Here is a 21368-nt window from a genome sequence, read left to right as displayed (position 1 = left end):
AAGAAAGAAAGAAAGAAAGAAAGAGAAAAAAAGAAAAAAAACAAAGAAGGCATAAGAATATTACAAAGTGGGTTTAATCATCAAAACACACCTCCAAAATTTTACAGTTTTTTATTTATTTATTTATTGAGGTTGGTCTAGAAATCAGGACTTTGGAGTCTATTCACAGCTTTTATTTTGTAATGCTTAACCACGCCCCTAACGTAAAACTCCACTCTTACACGCGTCGTAAAATACCAGAGTGGTTTACGGCCTCGCGCCATTTTAAGAAAGGAACGACTCGTTCAGCTTGGTGAGGATACACGCTGGGTATTGTGTGGATCGAAGTACACACAAAATACTAAAGATATTTAAAAAGTTCACGCACGAAGACTTCCTACAGACAAACGCAGAGGGGTTTTTGCGCTAAAATCGGAGGTTTCGTCGGAGCCGAATGAGAAGCTGAGGTAATTCACTACAGGAGGCCGCTCGTGGAAATGTTGGCGATCTCTGCTCTGATCTGATCAGCAGAAACGGTGAATTAGTGGAGCTGACCATAAACGGGATTGAGTTTTGCTTTACACGTGTCTTACAGAACGTGCACTTCTATTATTTACGTGAAGCGTTTGTGTTTGTTCACTATATCATGCATAATATTGAAAATGCTGATTATTTAATCATTAATGTAGTTGAAGTGTTAGTGTTGTTTGTTTGCAAGAAGCTAACCGAGATAGCAGGCACTGCTAGCTAAGGTACTAACTTCCCGAAAATGGTTTAAGAGGTGTTGCTTTACTGATGCAGGTACTGTTAAATGTTTAGACGTGGAAAAACACTACGTTTTCAGGTTAAATTGACCAACTTCCATAAATCCCTGCGGTGTTTTTGACCGATCATGGCATAACCGAAATCTCTTCATAATTAATCGTTTACTCACCGTAACTGCACAGATGTGGTGTTTAGAGTGTGTGTTAAAGGTTGTTCTGGATTATGAATTAATCCGTTTGTTTTCTAGGTGAACAATGACTCAGTTTCTTCCCCCGAACCTGTTGGCATTGTTTGCCCCGCGGGACCCGATACCGTTTCTGCCTCAACTAGAGAAGCTCCCCCATGAGAAACATCACAACCAGCCGTACTGCGGAATTGCTCCCTTCATCCGGCATTTTGAGGTGCTTTTTGAAATCTTTTATGTGAAAGATTGTTTTATGGGTTTTTTTATCATTTTATTTTTTGAAAACACAGTAAAAATTACACAACACATGTTTGGTCAGAAGATTGTTGCATGCATAATGCGAAGTACACAAGATATTTTTGTAAGTGTTATGTTATATAATGGTGTTTTGTTACCCACTGTTGGTTAGGACCCCAGAGATGCGCCACCACCCACAAGAGCAGAGACGCGGGAGGAGAGGTTGGAGAGAAAGGTGAGCTAGTCTTGACTAAATTGAGTTTCTTTCATTCAGTGGGATTATGAGTTCAAGATGGTGAACAGGTTATTTTAAAGATTTTTTTCATAATAAATTTGGCATATTTAAGTGGTGCCGAGTAGGATATCATGTAATTGTGAGCTTGTGTTCTTTAAAATTGAGAGCATGGGAGATTTTCTCATCGGAACTTGTTTATGTTTGTTTGTAATATGGTTCATTGTGATTTGAATTGCAGAGAAGGGAGAAGATGGAAAGGCGGCAAGTTGTGGTGGAAGCAGAACTGAAGCTGTGTAAGTGTCTGAACCCATTAATAAGTTAACCAATACAACACTCTGTTTTACTGGTTGGTTCTCGTCACAGTTTTGAAAAATGCTACAAATGTCGGTGTGGTGTGCTGTGGAGGGGGAAGAGGGGAGACAGACAACTTTAGTTTCAGACAGTTTAATTTTGCTCCCATTGAGTTAACAATGCAAATAATTGTACATCTGTTTGCATTTGCAGTCTGTATCGAAAACGCTTATGAATGTGCTGTTGCACCTCTAATCACTTTTAAGCCTTATTTTGCCGTATTTATGTAATCCTTTTGATGGGTTTCATACCATCTTATTTTCTCCTCCAACTTTAAAATCATCCTACACTGCTGCAGAAGTACCAACCCAGAAAAAATCAAACACCCTTTACACACACACAGAAAAAAAAGGTAAAACAGTGATGTAGGATGATTTTGAAGTTGGAGGAGAAAATGAGATGGGAGTTTTTCAACACACCCTAACTGTCATGAACCAGAAAAAAAACAGTTCAGGCAGACGAGACAAGACGAGCATTTGAGGTTACAAATTAGATAAATTGTAATTTAAAAAAGTAAATAACCGATCGTTTCACTAGGAAAAGACCCTTCTTCCTCAGCTGGGATCGTTTAGAGCCCTTTGAAGTTGCATTTAAACTGCACTTTGGACATGCAAAATTGGGGCACCATTGAAGTCCACTATATGGAGAAAAATCCTAAAATGTTTTCCTTAAACTATTTCTTTACAACTGTAGAAAGGTGTTAGGCATTTTGGATTTCAAGGGAATGAGTACATTATCTGTAAATTTTTGTTTGGAAGTGAACTTCTCCGTAAATAAATGAATGAAATGCATTTGTCGGTGGTTCACTCCATCTCAAATGGCGCTCACAGAAAGTGCTGGAGAAGCAGCTCTCTCTTCTGTGGCTTGGTACGCTTTCAACATGTTTTTTTGATTTTGAGCAAGACTCTGTAGGACATTGACGTTACATGATTTTACTGATTTTTTTTTTTTTTAAGTAGAAAAGGTTCATGTTTTGATAACTGCTGGCCCTCTTCAAAAACGAAACTTAAAATAAATCATCTTTGAGAGCAACGGGGGCCCTATGCAGCTTGCGTATTTTGCATTATAGGGAGGACTGGCTCTGATTCCATCAAGGAGTTGCTGAAACCGGTTACGCTCACTTTGTAAGAGTTTGGCACAAATGATTTATTTACTAAGCGAAAACACTCTTTCAATACATGAACTTTTTTCTTAAAGTGGTCATCGGATGCCCATTTTCCACAAGTTGATATGATTCTTTAGGGTCTTAATGAAAAGTCTCTAATATACTTTGGTTAAAAATTCTCAATGGTAGTGTAAAACAACACCCTTTTTACCTTGTCAAAATCAGCTCTGCAAAAATCATCCCATTCTAAGGGGTTGTTCCTTTAAATGCAGATGAGCTCTGCTCACCCCCCCCCCTTCTCTCTGTGGAAAGAGGGTCTTGTTTACGTTAGCCGCGTTTAGCCGCTAAACGTCCTAACTACCACGTTACAAGGAAAGGCGATTGCAAAGATTCATAAAAAAAGGCTTATACTCACTACTTCTGTAGGCGAAGCTGGAGCGTGAATGATTCGCGCAAACATAGACGGATATATGTAGATCGGGAGGCGCGTTCCCTTCACAAACAAACGTAATCTACTGCATCTTCAGCGGCTCAGATGTCGGGAGTAAATGATGACCACTATGTTCATTACTACATCCAGCAACACAACACCTCAATCGCTCAATCGGAGATATTCTTGTATAACTTGCATCCCTGCTCTGGCATCAAAACATGGAAAGTTACTAGACTGTGACAGCTGGTCTAAGGTAAGAGCTCATGTCAATCAGCTATTGTGGGAGTGGCCTCTGTGGGTGTGACGGCACACCGACAGGCATCTGAGAACGGCTCGATTTGAAAAAGGGAATATTATTTTTACAGATTAATTAAAAACCACTGCATGGATTTTTATCATTATAGGGTAGATTTGTACATACACTGACAACGCACATTAATGTTCAAACAACATGAAAAAGTGAACTTGGCATCCGATGACCCCTTTAATGCAATCCCACAGTCTGAAGCGTCTGTCACACATGCTGTTGTGAATAAGCAAAGCGTCTTCACACAGCATAATACAGTGTCATGAATAATTGAGACACCGTGTCATCAAAGCGCTGTAGTGCCACATCACAAACTGTGACGTCAATGTAGATTTTAAACCTGGAACATGAAAATAGCGCAAAAAAGCTAAAAATGAACCAGTTTTCTTCAATTGAAATGAATGGAATGCTAACACTGCCTTCTGTGATGTGCAACACAAACGTCTTTGCTAAAATCTCAGAAAAAGTAGTTTGGTGTTTCCTTTTAAAAACTGTTTCTTGTATTCCCACAGGGGACCCACACAACGATCCTAATGCTCAAGGAGACGCTTTTAAGACCTTGTTTGTGGCTCGAATTGTGAGTATTTTTGTCGACTTTAGTGCTGTCAAATGATTAATTACGATTAATTGCATACAAAATAAAAGTTTTTCATAATGTGTGTACTGTGTATATTTATGTAAATATAAATACGCACACATACAGTATATATTTTGAAAATATTTGTATGTATATATTTTAATTCATATAATTAATATTATATGTTAATATTTAAACACATTTTTCTTAAGTGGAAGACACATCTTACATGTTTTTCTGTTTATGCAGAATTACGACACCACAGAATCTAAACTACGGCGTGAGTTTGAAGTCTATGGTCCTATCAAACGGGTAAGTTTACTAAACATGTATTATGCACATTTCCATAGTATGCTAATGTCCTTTAGTTTTCCTGCAGACTCAATTTTGAATTTATCTGTTTTTTTGTTTTTTTTAGATTTATATCGTGTACAACAAGAAAACTGGCAAACCAAGAGGCTATGCGTTCATTGAATACGAACACGAGAGAGACATGCACTGTGAGTAACCAAGACTTCACGTTCTTCAAGTTCCTTAAATGACCAAAAGCAAGGTTCAGAACAGCTACACCATCTGTTACCACAATGAGTCATTCATTGTCTTTTCTTCCCTTGAAAACTAATAATTCATATTTGAAGCTACTAAGTATGTTGATCATAGTTCATTTAATTTTTTTTTTTTTTCTTCAATGGTCAAAAACCATTGTAGCCAAAAACTCAATATTTAAAACTTGCATATGAGAATGTGTAACTGTCAAGTTATAAAACTCCATTTGTGTGTGTGTGGTTGTATGACCGCTTGTCAACCCTATTATGTCTGTGTTTGTAGTATATTCCTGTTTTTACCCCCGTGTGTATGTGTGTGTTGCATTTGGTGCGAGTGTGACGGTGCAGCACATGTGGTGGAAAAGTGACGTGTGGCTGTGCGTTAGCCCAACACACATTCTGATGAATGTTGCCACTTTATGGCATCTCTGTAATGTTTAGGCAGTGTGACATAGCAGTGTGTTTCCGGCCGGAGCGGTGATGGTAAGCTAAAGGCTAAGGCCGTCTGTAGAGACAAAGGTGACCCATATACTTACACACCTGTTCATGTCTGGTGCACAAACAGTCGTTAATACCAAGGCTTTTTATAACTCCGTTCACACAGGGGCGTTCATGATTGAAGTGTTGCGGAGCGACTCAATGCTTTCTATTAATTGTGTGTTGTTCTCATTGCTACTGCAGCCGCCTATCTCTGATGGCTATTGGCCAGAGCTGGCTTGCAGATCATGATGATGGTTTTGATACATCTACACCCTACTACCACAGCTCAGTATATGGTTGGTATGATGGGTTTGTATGATGGGTAAGATTTCTTTACACCCCTCATCTAATATTAGGTCGTCAGGTGAACCAAATCACCGCCCCATTTTAGGGCTAAACATTTGGCTTCCAGTTTCATTGAGTGTGACTTGGGCCAGTTGTAGTGAGTTTGAGCCTGTCATTTAACCTTTTCTATTAAAGCCATCGTAATGGTACTAATGTGGTTGTAATCTGCAAGATTTAGACTGCATGACCGTTGCATTTGAAACAGAGCGGTGTAGTAAGAGAACCTGTTGAATGTAATGCAATGATGCATGCGTTACCAAATTGCTGAGTTATGTCAGAGTGAAAGCTGGTCTTGATTTAATTCATTTATTTTTCGATTAGATGAAAAACATGCAGAATAGGTTTTTTTTTTTTTTTTTAATTATTAAGCAAAGCTAATTGCCTGACATGCACTACCTGATATTAAGGTGCAGTCATGTTTACTGTTTGGCAGACTTGGCAAACAAAAAACGTCATTTTAGTAGGAATCTAGTCAGGAATTTTAACGTTAACCATTTAAACTGCTAGCTGTCAGCCGTTCATACTGCACTTTTAAGCTTTTATTTGGATGGAAATGGCAGTTGAGCTTTTATTTTGACTGGAAAACTCCAGCTTCAGTGAAAACAGGCTTACAAAAAACTCGTCTCACTACAAATCTAGTGAAAATGCTGTAATAATTTGCCAAAAAAAAAAAAAGAAAATCTGGTGGCTGTTGCGTTCCTAAACGTGCATTAAATACACAGCACATGAAATAAACTTTATTCACTGTGAACTGAGGCGACGAAAACACCGGATCACAAACTGATCGCCTGAACGAAGTACACACTTGAAAGCGTAGCAAAGAAAGACTTGATGAAGGGATTAAGCCATATTTCGGTTATAGTTCGTTTGACAGATACTGTGCCAAAGCATAATGGCTCAAAACACAACTGTTTTTGCTTGGAAGACCTATCGTTTACAATATTGATAATACCGTTACATCCCTATCTGCAACAACATAATAAATCTACTTTTGTGTTGTGCAGTGATAACGGGAATGCATCTTGCGCAACTACTGTAACTGTTTTTATACCGTTAATTGTTACTATATCTTACAGGCCAGGACTGTAATTTATGTATAAGATGGCACAAAAGGCACTTATTTGGTGGTAATCATTTTTAACTTATTTAGTGTTTACAGGCATATGTGCAGAAATGTTTGAAATTGGCTTTAATAGAACAGATTACCAATGGCATTGGTTATTCAATTCACTGCACGGAACCCAATTACATTTAAAGATTCTTGGTGTCATGGATTCACCTTGTACAGCTTCAATAGTTAAGTTCAGTCCCAGAATGCTTCTGTGAGATACTTAATCCATAAGCCAAATTTCCATTTAGATTGAGAATCGAGGAGCTGCATGGAGAGTAACCTTTCCTATGTGTGACAAATTAGTTCTTTACATCTTTATAAAACTCCTAAAAAAGTGGGCTGAAAAAACGGCATGGATACCAGTAAAATAAGTAGAATAAACGTTTTTTTCTTTCCTACCATTTCATTTTTCATATATATTTTTCCAAATTTTAGATGTAAAAAAAATTAAGAATTGTGCGAGATCTTTATAAATGTGACGTGCGAGGCAGATTTCGTCAAGAATATAAGAGATTGTTACGGATATGAGGGTGGTTGGTAAGCCCCTCTTATTGGTTAGGTAGGTGAGGGTTGTGGTAAGGCCCTCTGTCAACTGATAAAAATGAGGGTGGATGGTAAGGCCCTCGTGTTGGGTAGGTGCCTTGAGGGTGTTTGGTAAGCCCCTCTAGTTTTGTATAGTTAGTCTGAGGGTTGTTGGTAAGGCCCTCTAGTTGAGATGTAAAGGAGACGTGTGTGAGAGAACTTGAGGGTTTGATGGTAAGGCCCTCATTAATGGGTTTCAACCAAACGTCATCGACAGTGCAGACCAGAGTAGCTTCGTGGATTTCATCGTATCGCTTGTTGAAGGATTGGACCCCTAATTCCTTGATTCAAGGTTGTCCAGTTTTGGTAAAAATACAAAAAATTGAGTACTGCGGCTGGAATCGCCAGGCTACGTTTCCGTGGGGTTTTCCATCAAGGACTTCCATCCTTGGCCAGGTGTTATGGTAAGGTAGCATCTCCAGGTAATGTGGTAACTCTGAGATAATGACTAAATACTTAAGGGCTTAGACTTTTATCTTAGACCAGCAGATGGAAAAGGACCCAAGAGTATTGGCCATATTGTAGTGTGAGAATTGTGTAACTTATTTAAAAGCTCTAATTCAACCAAACCCGTTATTTATAATATAGAGTCTAAAAGTAAAGCTCTGCAAAATGTTTTCTTTTTTCCCCTTTGGTTTGTCCTGATGTGAGTTTGAATGGTGCTTTGATGCTCATAGAAAGTGTGTATGAGTGTGACTGTTTCTGAAAGAGTTTGGAGAATGAATTGTGTGGCTTTTAACTTAACTGTGTTCACTAAGTGCCTTTTTTCCCTAGATTTAATGAGAATAAAATGGCATTAATAGGCAGTTAATGTGGATCACACTAAATTTGGACATGACTTGTGTGGTCCAAGCTGTTGACTATAATGCTGCTTTGTTTTTGTGATCTACCTTGAACTGCCTTGATTTTTATTTGCATCACTTATGTTTTCTAGCACTCAAATGTTCCTTCATACTTTTTGAACATCAGGGAGATGGCTTTTCTCTGAATTTTACAAAGCTTTTCAAAGCATGTGCTTTAGTTTCTTTGAACTTTGTCAAATAATGTCTGGATTTTGATTGTTCCTATTGAGTATTTAGATGCCCCAGCGACATTTTCACATTCCCCACTGCGTTAATATTAAATTTAAGCTTTTCAGAAACTTTCACTTTTGGCTTTATTGGTGAAATGAATTTGCATGTTAATCATGAATTCATATACAGAATTTTTTCAAAGCATTGTGCTTTGAATTTATTTCAAGGTATGCAGTAGTTCTTAAATACATAATAAAAATCATAAACATCATTCACTACTTTTCAGCTTTTTAATAGAGCTTTTTTTGTAATATTTGTTTGTGTGCTTCAATCCAAGAGTGTAACTGTTAACTGAACATGAGGTAGACAACTTTTTTTTTTTTTTTTTTTTTTTTTTTTTTTTTTTTAAATGGATGGTGGCAACATTGTCAATTTATCTCATTACTGGTGGCTTATCCGTTCAGAGGTAAGCGCGTGCCTTTAAATAGCTTAACGTGTTTGAATGGAGTTGATCCCAAATTCAAGGTATGTAGCAGGAAATACTGTTGTGTGCATTCTTGTTTCTCATTGTCCACCTCTTTCTTTCTCTGTATTCTCCTTATTCCCTTCATCCCTCAATCTCCCTTATTTCTACTGCTCGTCTATCAACTCCTCTAGCTGCCTACAAGCATGCAGATGGCAAAAAGATCGATGGACGTAGAGTGCTTGTTGATGTTGAAAGAGGACGAACGGTCAAAGGATGGCGCCCCCGGAGACTTGGTATGCATTTCTCTTTCTTTCTTTCTTTTCTTTTTTTTTTTTTTTTTTTTCCTAATTAAGTGTTGTTTTCTAGACCTTGGGTGTCCTATGCTGCTTCTGGAGGCCCAATGTCTTGTAGAGCTTGGCTCCAGCCTGCCCCAATGTCTTTGAGGTTTCTATCAGTCTAGAAGATACTTAGTAGTTGGTTTTCAGGATGGTGTCCCTCCAGGACCAGCATTGGACACTTATTCTATAGCAGGGGTGCCAGTGTTCTCCAACCCCAATTAGAGACACCTGAAACAGCTAATCAAGCTCTTACTAGGCATACTAGAAACCTTCCGACAGGTGTTTCACGTTTCCAACTTCAGGCAAGTTTGAGAAACTCTGCAGGACACTGGCCCTCCAGGACCGAGTTTTGGGCACCCACGTTCTAGAGCAGAGATCCTGCAATGGCACTGTCCTGCTAAGTTTAGCTCCAGCCCTAATCGAACACACCTGAACAAGTTAATCGAGGTCTTCAGAATTATTAGGGCTACAGGCAGGTGATGTTTTTTTTTTTCCAGGGTTGGAGCTAAACTCTGCAGGATATCGGTACTCCAGGACCGACGTAGCCTATCCTTGTTCTAGAGCAAAGCTTTGAAGGGCAGTGCATGTCCAGGGCCAGAGTTGCCCACCCCTGGTTGGGATAGCAAGTATTACTTCACGTCTTCATTATACGTTTATTTCACTGTCCAGGTGGAGGTCTTGGTGGTACAAGGCGAGGAGGGGCAGATGTCAACATCAAGCACTCTGGCAGAGACGACACTTCCCGCTATGATGACCGACCAATTGGAAGGCAAGTTGATTGGGGCCATGGTTGTGTTTTTAAGTAGGTACATTTCAGTCCTCTAAGCCTGACCTCTGTTGTCTCTTATCCTGCAGTGACCGCGATCGGGATCGCGAACGCAGGGATCGTAGTCGGGAACGAGACCGAGAAAGGGACCGTGGTGAGCGCCGCCGTTCACGATCTCGAGAGAGACGCAGACGAACCAGGTCTCGAGAGCGTGAAAGGGGCATCGCGGCACCAGCGGAGGAGGCGGGAGGAGGCAGCCGGCGCCGAGAGAGGGAACGAGAACGAGGTGGTGCCGGAGGCAGCCGAGAGAGGAGTAGAGACCGAGATAGAGAAAGAGACCGCAAGAGGAGAAGCAGGAGCAGGGATAGAAAGCGAGACAGAGAGAGAGGGAAGGGTGCAGATGGAGGAGAGGAAGGCATGGGCGGGCTAGTTGATGGCATGATGCCCGAAGGAGGAGATAGGGGTATGGAGGACCCCTTGGGTGGTGAGCCAGGACGAGGTGAGGAGGGAGGGCCTGAAGGAGAGGAGAGAGGAAGGGATCGAGACAAAGACAGGGAGAGAGACCGTGATAGGAAGCGTAGCCACAGAGACAAAGACAGAGACAGAGATCGGGAAAGAAGGCGAGACAGGGATAGAGATCGTGAACACAAGCGGGACCGAGGCGATCGGGAGCGCGGGGACCGTAGGGAAGACAGACACGTTTTGTCCTCAGGAGATCAGGAGGGATTGGGTAACGGAGGCGAAGAGGGTGAAGATCAGTTGCCGCCACAATCAGAAGAAGGTTCACAGGATGGAATGAGGATGATGATGATGGATCAGGATTCCATGCAGTCAGGAGAGGGCTATGCCTCCAATGAGAATGGATACAGGATGGAGGGCCAGGGCGATGAGTACTGAAAGTGCCACCATTGTGCGAATCGTCCAAGATCATCCAACTGATTGGATTCACAAATTCTCAACCATTATTTAATGCCTCCACCCTTTGCTTGCACTATGTCCACAGTGTGTAAGTATTATACTGTACTACCAAAAGCTGTCACTGAGAGACCTTAGTGTGTCCCTGGTAAGCAGCGTCCTTTTGTTAAAATAAAAAGATTATGTAGTTAAACTGTGAGCTTTTTTTTTTTTTTTTTTTTTTTTTTTTTTTTTTTTTTTGAACCCGTTTATTTCATTTGTGGGGCATTGTTTGCATAAAACTTTATTAAAGAACTAGCCTTATAATGCATTTGAATTCCCTCAACTCGGTATCAAATGACTGCACAGCTAGGAAGACATCTCTTGACTGAGGTACTGTGTTTTATTACAGTGTAGTTTATTCAGTAATGGATGAGTAACTGTCAGATGATTTGAGGTTGTTTAGTACCGTTATGTCCACTTTCATAGATGTTTGTTGATTACAGGAATAATTGCTTGATGGTTTGAAACCTTATCTGTACAATGTTCCTTTTATATCTGCCCCCATTTCTTTTCTATCTTTTGTCTTGTACATTTTGTTTTATATTTGGTTCAGTATGTGGATCGTTTGCAAATTGTACAGTGGCCCCTAATTTTACTGAAGTAACAAAGGTGGCAAACATTGACACAAATGTGTTTTTTAAATAGGAATGTCTGCAGTGGGTTCACAAAAATCGCTCTTTTTTTTTTTTTTTTTTTTTTTTTTTTGAGCTTGTATCTCTGTTAGTATTGGTTCTGCTCTTCGTTGAATAAATACTTTTTATTGCCAAATTATTGTCTGTCTTGATTCCTTTTTTTAAAGTCTTGTAAACAATATTGTCAGATCAGCCAATGGGGGCCAGTTGAGTAAACTTAGACTCTGTTAAGACGCTGTCTCGACACTTGTTTCGATTATTACGTCAGAATGAGAATGTAGTTCCTAGCCATATCAGCCTAGAAAATCACAATTTTCCATCAGTCTTAGTACACAGTGTAACTACAGAAGAGTAGTTTTAAATAGGAAAAATATTGTCAATAATTCTAATCAGATTCAATGATATATGATAAGCTATGCTAAAAGTGCTACCGCCAGACCTGGAGATCGGCTGAATGGATTCGAAAATGGTAAACCTCAACTGTTTAACTCTAGGAGTTAAAAAAAAGTGGAGTGTTCCTTTAAAGGAAACCCCGGCTATTAAGACTCCTATGGTTTATTGTACTGTAAATGTCTCTTACTGAAATATGTAATAGAAAAACCATTAAAGATTTACCTTATTTAAAAAAAATCCACATGTTTTATACATAATTTGGACTATGGGGGCGCCCTTATTTTGTTGACGTCAAATGGTTGCACTTCGCTACCCTGTTGCTATTTTTACCACAACAACTTGGAAAAAAAAATACTGATACAATGACCACAGCTACTGAAAGAGTTTACAGGTGGCGACTGATACAAGCTTAGGCTTTAACCAAATGTATGATTGATTTTACCCACAAGGAGTCTAAATACCCCTGATATCCACTGAAATCCATGCTGAGTAACTCCATAAGTGGCTGCGGTGTCATGTTGTATGTTTACGTCCTGCCAGGATGGCATCTAGTGTGTCTTGTTTGTAATTTCTAAGCTCTTTCAGTAGCTGTGGTCTACTAAAAGCCTCAAAGGCATCGGGGCCTAGAGTTGAGAGAACAATAGAGGCAGTGAAGAATCACTTATTTTATGCACTTTGACTGAAAATTACAACCAAAAGCTGCACAATGTGGCATTGCATCAGTATTTTATTTTTCGAGTTGTGGTGAGGTAAAAATGTAGCGCCAGGAGCTCACCGAATGCAACCATTTCACGTCATCGAAATAATGGCGCCCCCCATAGTCGAATATATATATGTATGAAATTATGTGGATTTAACTTAAATATTTCTTGGGATTTCTACTACATATTTCAGTTCGAGATATCATTTACGTTATATTAAGCCAGGGGTGCCAAAACTCGGTCTTGGAGGGTTGGAGCTGAACTCTGCAGGACATTGGCCCTCCAGTACCGAGTTTGGGCACCCCTGCATTAAACCGTTCATACCCATAATTAAGCTAAGTCTTAATACCCGGAGTTCCCTTTAAGAACTAGTCTGAGCAAGCAGTTCGCCAAAGGGTAATTAGTCTTTTTTGGATTCAACTTGGATGAATCTACATTTTTATGTAACTAATTAAAAAAAATGATGAACAGTCTTAAAAAATGGCTGGCTAACTTTTAGAACTAGTCTAAATCATTTATGTAACCGGCCCCAGGTTGCAAAAACGACTAATAGTGAGCTGATAGTCTTTGGTTGAACTTGCGCCTCTGACGTATAGTATCGCGTCATTCAGTAAGCGGCTACCCAGTACGAGTGTACGGCTCCTCTCGCATCTCGCCACTCTCACTGCGAACCTGCAGAAGACGTTAGATTTTTACAACTGAAAACCATTTCCTTCAGCTTCAAAACGATACAGTACAATTCCACCCCCGGTAAAAGAACGTTGACAACGGTTCAGTGCTCCACTGCAGCAGACGGTCTTCATGATGTCATCGTATTATCATACGGGGAAAGAGCTGGACATGGCGGCGATGACGGAACCGCTCTGTTTGGAAAGAGGTAATTTACTTAGTCCTCTTCATATGTCCCAACAGATGTGAGTACTGTCTGAAATATACTCTGGCAGATAGTCTTACCAATGAACTGACAAGCTCTTAATCGGGTAACGTTAATGATCACGGGGCACATAGTGGCCACGATGTGAATGAATGGATGTCCCCAGTAGGGAGTGCTCGTGTTTGTATTGTTATGCTTAAAATTCATTGAAAAAAATATCTATCTATCTATCTATCTATCTATCTATCTATCTATCTATCTATCTATCTATCTTTTTACGGTTTTGTTTGCTGTAGTATAACTGTGTCAAAACAGAGTCAACATGATAATGTCAGGTAACTTTGATGTTTTAACAAAACATGGTCAAGTCAAAGTGTCAAACCAAATTTTTTATGAATATTTTTTGGGTGTAATATATCACTCTTTACGTTATTTTGCTGTCCTCACTAACATAAATTAACCTACTAGTAAAACAAAAAAATATCAAAAATTATATCTGGTGTCTAAATAATTTTTGGTTTGACTGTACATGTCATCTGTGGATATAGAAAGACATGGCAGTAAGTAATTTTGCCTATATCTCCTTGTTATTTTTCTTTAGATGTCATAATTGGCATCAGTGCTGATAGTAGTATTTACATAGTCCCTTTTAATTGTCTTGAGAAAACTTAAATGATCTACCATTAATTCGGGCCCTGCACTCCGTTATTGAATCTGACAAATTGTCTTTTTAGTAATTTTTATGGCAGGTATTTAATAGAAAATTAAAGGGCCCTGAAAGCATAATTACTTAAAAACAGTAAAAAATAAATAAAAAATAAATAAATAAATAAATAAATAAAAGAGGCATATTGATAGTTTCATAACCAGAACTTTCTATAGTTAACTTTCTATGCCAGGTTAACTTTGTTACCTTTTTTTTGTTGTTTGTTTTTAAATGTACACTGATGTACACATTTAAAAGTTTGGGATCAGTAAGATTTTTAATGGAATCTCTTATGCTCATCAAGGCTGCATTTATTTTACAAAAATACAGAAAAACAGTAATATTGTGAAATATTATTGCAATTTCTAATGTTGGTTTCCAATTTTAATATGCTTTAAAATAAAATTTATTTCTGTAACGCAGCACTGAATTTTCATCAGCCATTCTCCTCCAGTCTTCAGTGTCACATGATCCTTCAGAAATCATTCTAATATACTGATTTATTATCAGTGTTGAAACTGTTGTGCTGCTTAATATTTGGAAACTTTGATCCTTTGAGTAATAAAAAGTTAAAAAGAACATCAAAGTACAAATCTTTTCTAACAACATAAGTCTTTACTATCACTTTTTATCAATTTAACACATCCTTGCTGAATAAACATTAATTTTATTAAAAAAGAAAGAAAGAAAAATTTACTGACCTTTTGAATAGTAGTGTATATTGTAACACAAAATTTCTATTTTGAATAAACACTTTCATTTTGAACTTTTTATTTATCAAAGAATCCTGAAAAAAGTATCACAGGTACCAGAAAATATTAATCATCACAACTGTTTCCAACATTAATAATAAATCAGCATATTAAAATGATTTCTGAAGGATCACATGACACAGAAGACTAGAGTAATGATGCTTAAAATTAAGTTAATGTATATTTAAAAAAAAAAAAAACAAAGAAAAACAGAAAACTGTTATTTTAAATTGCAATAATATTTCACAAAATTGCATTTTTTTGTATTTTTGATCAAATAGATACAGCCTTGATGAGTGTAAAAAAACATTTTTAAAAAGCATTAACAATCTTACTAATGTCAAACTTTTAAACAGCAGTGTATATTCTGTGATGTTTTATTTTCTGCCAGATGTTTGCAGAGTGATAGAACTGTTGGACAGGCTTCAGAGAAGTGGTGAACTTCCTCCTCCCAAACTCCAGGCTCTACAGAGAGTTTTACAGAGCAAGTTCTGTGCTGCCATCCGAGAGGTAAAATCTGCTTCAGTCTTTCAAACATAAAGACTCTGTGATTTTAAAACTTTGCTGGATTCTGTTCAGTTAGACCATGTTAGACCAAAATATTAAAAAACAGTGAAAATGTTTACTAATTTATACTTTTTCTTGTGCTGATTTCACAGAACACTAATGGAACATAAATAGCTAGGTATAAAAGTAAGGTTTGAAGAGAAATAATGTCTGCCTCCTCCACACGTGTATGCTCTTTTGTCATAGATAGAATTGTGCTGCACTGTTCCTCCTCCTGAATGACTCACTTTCCTGCTGCTTTGAGACGTCATCTCACTTCAGCCTCCATATCGCACTCCTTGATTTGTAATAATAGGTTTCAATGGCAGGAGTCCAGTCTGTTCACAACTTGCACAGATATTCTACGTGACACTCTTGTCAGACTTACTCAGTTTTCACATGTCCCTCAGATGTCCTGCTCTTTGCGTAGCTGAGAGTTAACGTATTGTAGGAAGACAAGATTTTGATCAGTATGTCTACTTCGATTGTGATTCATTCCACTAAAATTTGCCTTCTACTTCACAAGCCTTACATAAGGTTTGCACAATGACTTATATTATTACACGGCTCTTGATTCTTGTTCACTGTCTGCATTCGAAAATGTTTGTATGAGTGCTAAAATCTATAAGTAGTCATTGTATTATAATTATTTGTACAAAAATCAACGTACATTAATCAAAAGCTGTGTAATAAGCAAGATAATGGACAGTCACACAGTCATAAAATTTGTCATAAAATTTTTTTTTTAGGTCTATGAGCAGCTCTATGATACATTGGACATTGTAGGTGGGCCTGAGGTCCGTGCACAAGCCACCGCGAAGGTAACTTTTATCAAAACAGAATGCCAGTATGTTGATCTAAAAATGATCATATACTGAAGAAAACACTTGCTGTCCTTTTCCAGGCCACAGTAGCAGCGTTTGCAGCCAGCGAAGGCCATGCACACCCAAGAGTGGTTGAGCTCCCTAAAACAGACGAGGGGCTTGGGTTCAACATCATGGGTGGAAAAGAGCAAAACTCTCCCATCTACATCTCCAGGGTCATCCCAGGGGGTGTTGCTGACCGACAGGGTGGTCTGAAGAGAGGAGATCAACTGCTCTCTGTTAATGGAGTGGTATGTTGGAACAGTATGATTTTGAGTTGTATATTTGTGACCACGACTTTGATTTTAAAGGGGTCATGAACTGCCTTTGTTTTTTATTTTGTACTTTTCTCTGAGGTCCACGTATAATGTTATCAAGATTTGTACATCAAAAACATCATAATTTAGAAGTAATAGTCTATTTCCTGTCTTGTTTTTAACCCCCCTCAGGAGAACGCTCTGTTTGAATAGGCCTGATGGATTGTAGACTTGAAAATAAACACCCACTGCTATGATTGGCTAACAGTGTACATTCATTCCTCATAGATAGACGCCGCTGTGATTTAGGTTTAAAATGCATAAATAACTCAATACATATCAAACGATCTGTAAGAAGAGACAAAGCAATAGTGACCATGTAATGAAAACAGTTTCTCACTGTCGGATCCAATATAGGTGGCACAGCATCGACTTTTAGCTTGGATTTTTTTGAAAATCCCTTGTCGAATTGTGTCGCTCTGATTACTAATGTAACCTCGGTTCCCTGAGATAAGGGAATGAGTGTTGCGTCACTGACGCTATGGGTAATTGTAAATGAATCCACGGTAAAATGAAGTGAACAAAGGACCGAGTTCTTATCCACTCTTTCCTAGTTTGGTGTCAGAAGGAAGGCAATGCAAAGACCACAAACTGACACTGCAGAGTCATCTTTGTTGTTTGGTTTCTACGTAGACCTGCACTATGCACAAATCAGTGGGCAGGGCTAAACAGGCAGTCATGTCGATCTTCTTCTGCGGAGGTGGTGCTTATCCACACTATTACATCATAGAGCAGAACATTCCAGCTGTTGTCTTGGCATACTGCCTTCAATATAAGCTGTTTTTAGGCTAACAATAAAGTTTTGAGTTCTCAAACTTGCAGGGTGTTTTTATAGTACAATGACCTCTTATATGTCAGAAGATCAAGGCAATTTTGGTTTCTCAGTTCATGACCCCTTTAAGAGCTGTGGTTTTCCAGAATAACAGACTTTAAAATGCCCTTACTTTCTTCATTGTGTGTAGAGTGTGGAGGGAGAACATCATGAGAAAGCTGTAGAGCTGCTAAAAGCAGCACAGGGTTCAGTGAAGCTGGTGGTGCGTTACACCCCTAAAGTCCTAGAGGAGATGGAAGCCAGATTTGAGAAGATGAGAAGTGCCAGGAGACGCCAGCAACATACCAGCTACTCGTGAGTGTCCTTATCTAAATTTTTTCTTTTCCTACCTTTGTTTTTCCTCTGTAGTGCTTTCCTTTTTCTTATCATCTCTTAGACAATCATTAATCAAAAAGACATTTATGTTTCCTCAAAAGTAAAATGGGTTAGTACGATTTTTAAATGTTTTTGAAAGAAGTCTCTTATGCCAAGGCTGCATTCATTTAATAAAAAAATACAGTAAAAATTCTGAAATATTGTTACAATTTAAACTCTTTTGCATTTGAAAAAATTTCAAAATAGAATTAATTTCTGTGATGTTAAAGCTTAATTTCCAGCATCATTTCTCCAGTTTTTAGTGTCACATGATTCTTTGGAAATCATTCTAATATACTGATTTGCTGCTCAAGAAACATTTTGTATTATCAATTTTGAAAACCATTTTTGCAGAATGTGATACATTTTTCTAGGAATCTTTGATGAATAGTGCAAAAGAACAGCATTTACTTTTTAGTCACTTAATTCATTTGAAATTTAATACATCCTTGCTGAATAAATTCACTCACTTCCTTCAGATCTTACTGAATGGTAGTATATCTCACAGCATTTATTTTGTATTTATTACAGTAGACAGTGTGTAAAACACTGTTAAAATTAATAAAATAAAAATGTAATTGACATGTTAAAGGGTTAATTCTCCCAAAAAGTTAAATTGTGTCATTAATTACTCACTCTCATGTCTTTCCAAACCCGTAAGACCTTTGTTCATCTTTGAAACACAATTTAAGATACTTTTAATAAAATCCGAGAGCTTTCTGACCCTGCATAGACCGCAATGTCACATGGACTATTTTATCAATGTCTTCGTTGTCTTTTTACCGACAGGTCTTTGGAGTCCAGGGGTTAACCAATCTCAATTTGTGACTGACCTGCTGATCCATTCTTCCACCCTCTCTGCTCCTATAGGATGACAGAAGACCCAGAGGAGATCAGTGTAGACTACCCTTAGCTATTTCTATGTTAGTGGAACGATCTCAAAACATGTAGACCTCAAATATACTATTTTCCCTGGCCATGCAGAGGGAGAGACTGCATAGTGCATCTGGTCTGTCTTGAGTCTAATTTTCTATTGTATTCTTATGTGGAACCTGCACCCTGTGATATTCTCGGGGGTTTTGTGTGTGTGTCTGTTAGCACAGAAGAGAACGTTCAAAATTGGCTGGTACAGTATGTGTACTTATAGGACTTTGTGTCGTAGGATTATTGCTGAACTGAATGGCATGATGGCTCCAACTTAGACCATTATTCATTCACTCATGTATCGAGTCAGTCAAGTGTTTCAGAAGACATGCGTTGACGTTAGAGTTAAAGCTATGCATCCCATTTCTATAAGTATTCTTGTATCATGTGTTTTGCTCTGTGTGAACTACATCAGGAGTATACAAACACTGTTATCTCAAAAGAGACTTCCTGAATGAACTGATTGCTCTGTACTAAGCATGAACAGATTGCTCCGTACAAAGCATGCCACACTCAAATATGGTCGTCATGATGAAAGTGTGCTGCTATGAGTGGCTTTGCGCTGCCAGTCATAGTGCCTATGTTCAATGCTTGAATTTTTCAGTTTATTTATATATTTATTCATACATTAAAACCAACAATGTAATTTAATAGTCTGGTGAGTCAATTTATGCTCACATATGTCAACATCTAGCATGATAACCATAGTTTTGACATAATATCATAGCTATGTTAATATACCATATACCTCTTATTAGGGGTTCAAGCGCATTGTGCTCAAACCCTATTGTAACTGTTAGAATGTAACAGCTGATCATGGAGACCGAACCGTAAGCTGTACAGACTTGAAACTTGGAGGGATGGTAGTACTCACACTGCCGACAACGTGACCAATGCTCGCCCCAGTCGGCCTGACGGGGATGCTACAGCGAGCAAAAGTATGAAATCACTCATAACGCTTAAACCGTCAGTCACAGGCTCAAGTGTCTTTTGTCGCTGGAATCCTTGGTGAAATTTTCGGATATTTTACATTTTTCGAAAAACTCACTTTTGTGAACTAGTCTTTGTTTTTTCACCCTATCGGATCCAAACCAGAAAGATTCTCTGGAGAGTGAATATCAATAATTATCCAAAAAAGTCTAACTTTTGACTCACCATCGCAAAGGGGCGCCAAAACGTTTGAAAGGGGCAGAGCTACTTTTAGTAAAATGTCTGTAACTCCTGAACTCCGCCAAACACTTATGTAAGAGCTCAATCTGAGGTCACAGAAATAAAGTTGCAGATCTTTGCTACTTGGTGGCGCTGTAAAAGGGAGATAACATAATGGCTATAATTGTGCAACCATTTGTCCCATCAACATGACATCTCGCGTGCACAGTCTTGGTTCGAAGTGTCACAAGTGCCAATAAGCACATTTGCGTATCTCACAAAACATGGGTGCCATTGGCCGACAAATTTTGAGCACCTGTTAGACAAGGTTAACGGAGGCCTATCGGAACGAAACTCCATGGGCGCGTTCGACTCACGGCCCCAAAGGTCTGAGAGAAATTTTAAAGAAACCGACCACTAGGGGGCGATAGCACATTTTTCAATGGTGTAAACCAGGGGTCACCAGACCCGGTCCTGGAGGGCCAGTGTCCCTGCAGAGTTTAGCTCCAACCCTAATCAAACACACCTGAACCAGCTAATCAAAGTCTTACTAGGTATACTTGAAACTTCCAGGCAGGTGCATTGAGAAAAGTTGGAGGTAAACTCTGCAGGACACCGGCCCTCCAGGAACAAGTTTGGTGATGCCTGGTGTAAACGTTTGTACGTTGCGCAGTTTTTCACACATACATGTGATATTCATATCATACAATAGAACTCCTCAATCCCGACAACTTTGCCTCTAGAACCACTGCTGTCAATCAAATAATTTGCTAAATGATTAAGAAGATGTAAAAAAAACACCTACTTTTCCTAGGTTTTTTTCTGGAAAAAATAACTGCAGTGCAAATCTCTGAACTCTCTAGGCCTCACTAGGCCACAGCTGGCACTATAACAGTCATAAACATTAAAAAAACGTCATATTTCTATGGTAAATTACCTGGACTTGCCAAATGCTTTTAAATAATTGATTTAGGTGAGCACAGCCTTGCTAAATAAAATGTAATGTATTTTTCCTTATGTGCTAAAATGCCTTAAGCGCTTAAACCCCAGTAATCACTGCTTGCAGCTATATTTTTTATTCTTTTTGTAATAAGGAGAATGAGCATTTGTTTTGCAGTATGGTTTATTAAAATGTAATTGTCATGAAAATTGAGATTAATTGTCATGAAAATACCACAATGTATTCTTTATTACTTTCTTTTGATTTCGGAGTGAAATTTGCCTGGTATATGACTTGTTTTAATAGATTTTATTCAATTCACCTTTAATTTGAATGGCCCTAATACAACCACTTTCACAAAAGAAAAAAAATGGAAAGGAAAGAAGGAAAAAATATTCTAAAGGCTTCTTGCACTGCTAAGGAGAACCTAGTAGCCTATACATAATAGTTAGAGAAATTACTGTTATTTATTATTTGTTTATTTCAGCTGTTTTACTAGAACTATAGAACTATACGTTTCTGGGAAAACTCACCAATGACTTTCTTTTACTGTTTAAATGAACTACTCATTTTCCTTATGTCGTCCCGAACCCGTAATACCTTTGTTCA

General features: G+C 38.4%; 2 protein-coding genes across 2 annotated transcripts; both read left to right on the top strand.

The window, feature by feature from the left end:
• The first annotated feature begins 253 nt into the window (after positions 1–253).
• snrnp70 (small nuclear ribonucleoprotein 70 (U1)) lies at positions 254–11544 on the top strand. The gene is made up of 10 exons (XM_051099606.1): positions 254–446; positions 992–1145; positions 1338–1400; positions 1639–1693; positions 4109–4173; positions 4423–4485; positions 4592–4673; positions 8907–9008; positions 9723–9822; positions 9909–11544. Exons 2-10 carry the CDS (start codon positions 999–1001, stop codon positions 10714–10716), a joined length of 1485 nt encoding a protein of 494 aa, XP_050955563.1. The 5' UTR covers positions 254–446; positions 992–998; the 3' UTR covers positions 10717–11544.
• Positions 11545–13095: 1551 nt separating this feature from the next.
• On the top strand, positions 13096–19321 carry lin7b (lin-7 homolog B (C. elegans)). The gene is made up of 6 exons (XM_051099925.1): positions 13096–13379; positions 15226–15344; positions 16130–16201; positions 16285–16494; positions 17523–17686; positions 18536–19321. Exons 1-6 carry the CDS (start codon positions 13304–13306, stop codon positions 18555–18557), a joined length of 663 nt encoding a protein of 220 aa, XP_050955882.1. The 5' UTR covers positions 13096–13303; the 3' UTR covers positions 18558–19321.
• The last annotated feature ends 2047 nt before the right edge of the window (positions 19322–21368 follow it).

Source organism: Labeo rohita, chromosome 3 (assembly GCF_022985175.1).
Source record: "Labeo rohita strain BAU-BD-2019 chromosome 3, IGBB_LRoh.1.0, whole genome shotgun sequence".
Lineage (NCBI taxonomy): Eukaryota > Metazoa > Chordata > Actinopteri > Cypriniformes > Cyprinidae > Labeo > Labeo rohita.
The sequence above is the reverse complement of the archived record's forward strand: the minus strand, read 5'-3'. Positions and strand labels throughout refer to the sequence as shown.

Excerpts from the sequence above, each read along its gene's own strand:
- snrnp70 (XM_051099606.1), top strand. The coding sequence starts at position 999 with ATGACTCAGTTTCTTCCCCCGAACCTGTTGGCATTGTTTGCCCCGCGG. Across the intron at positions 1,401-1,638 it reads AGGAGAGGTTGGAGAGAAAG|AGAAGGGAGAAGATGGAAAG; the intron begins GTGAGCTAGTCT and ends TTTGAATTGCAG. Across the intron at positions 4,174-4,422 it reads CCTTGTTTGTGGCTCGAATT|AATTACGACACCACAGAATC; the intron begins GTGAGTATTTTT and ends CTGTTTATGCAG.
- lin7b (XM_051099925.1), top strand. The coding sequence starts at position 13,304 with ATGATGTCATCGTATTATCATACGGGGAAAGAGCTGGACATGGCGGCG. Across the intron at positions 13,380-15,225 it reads ACCGCTCTGTTTGGAAAGAG|ATGTTTGCAGAGTGATAGAA; the intron begins GTAATTTACTTA and ends ATTTTCTGCCAG. Across the intron at positions 16,202-16,284 it reads GTGCACAAGCCACCGCGAAG|GCCACAGTAGCAGCGTTTGC; the intron begins GTAACTTTTATC and ends GTCCTTTTCCAG.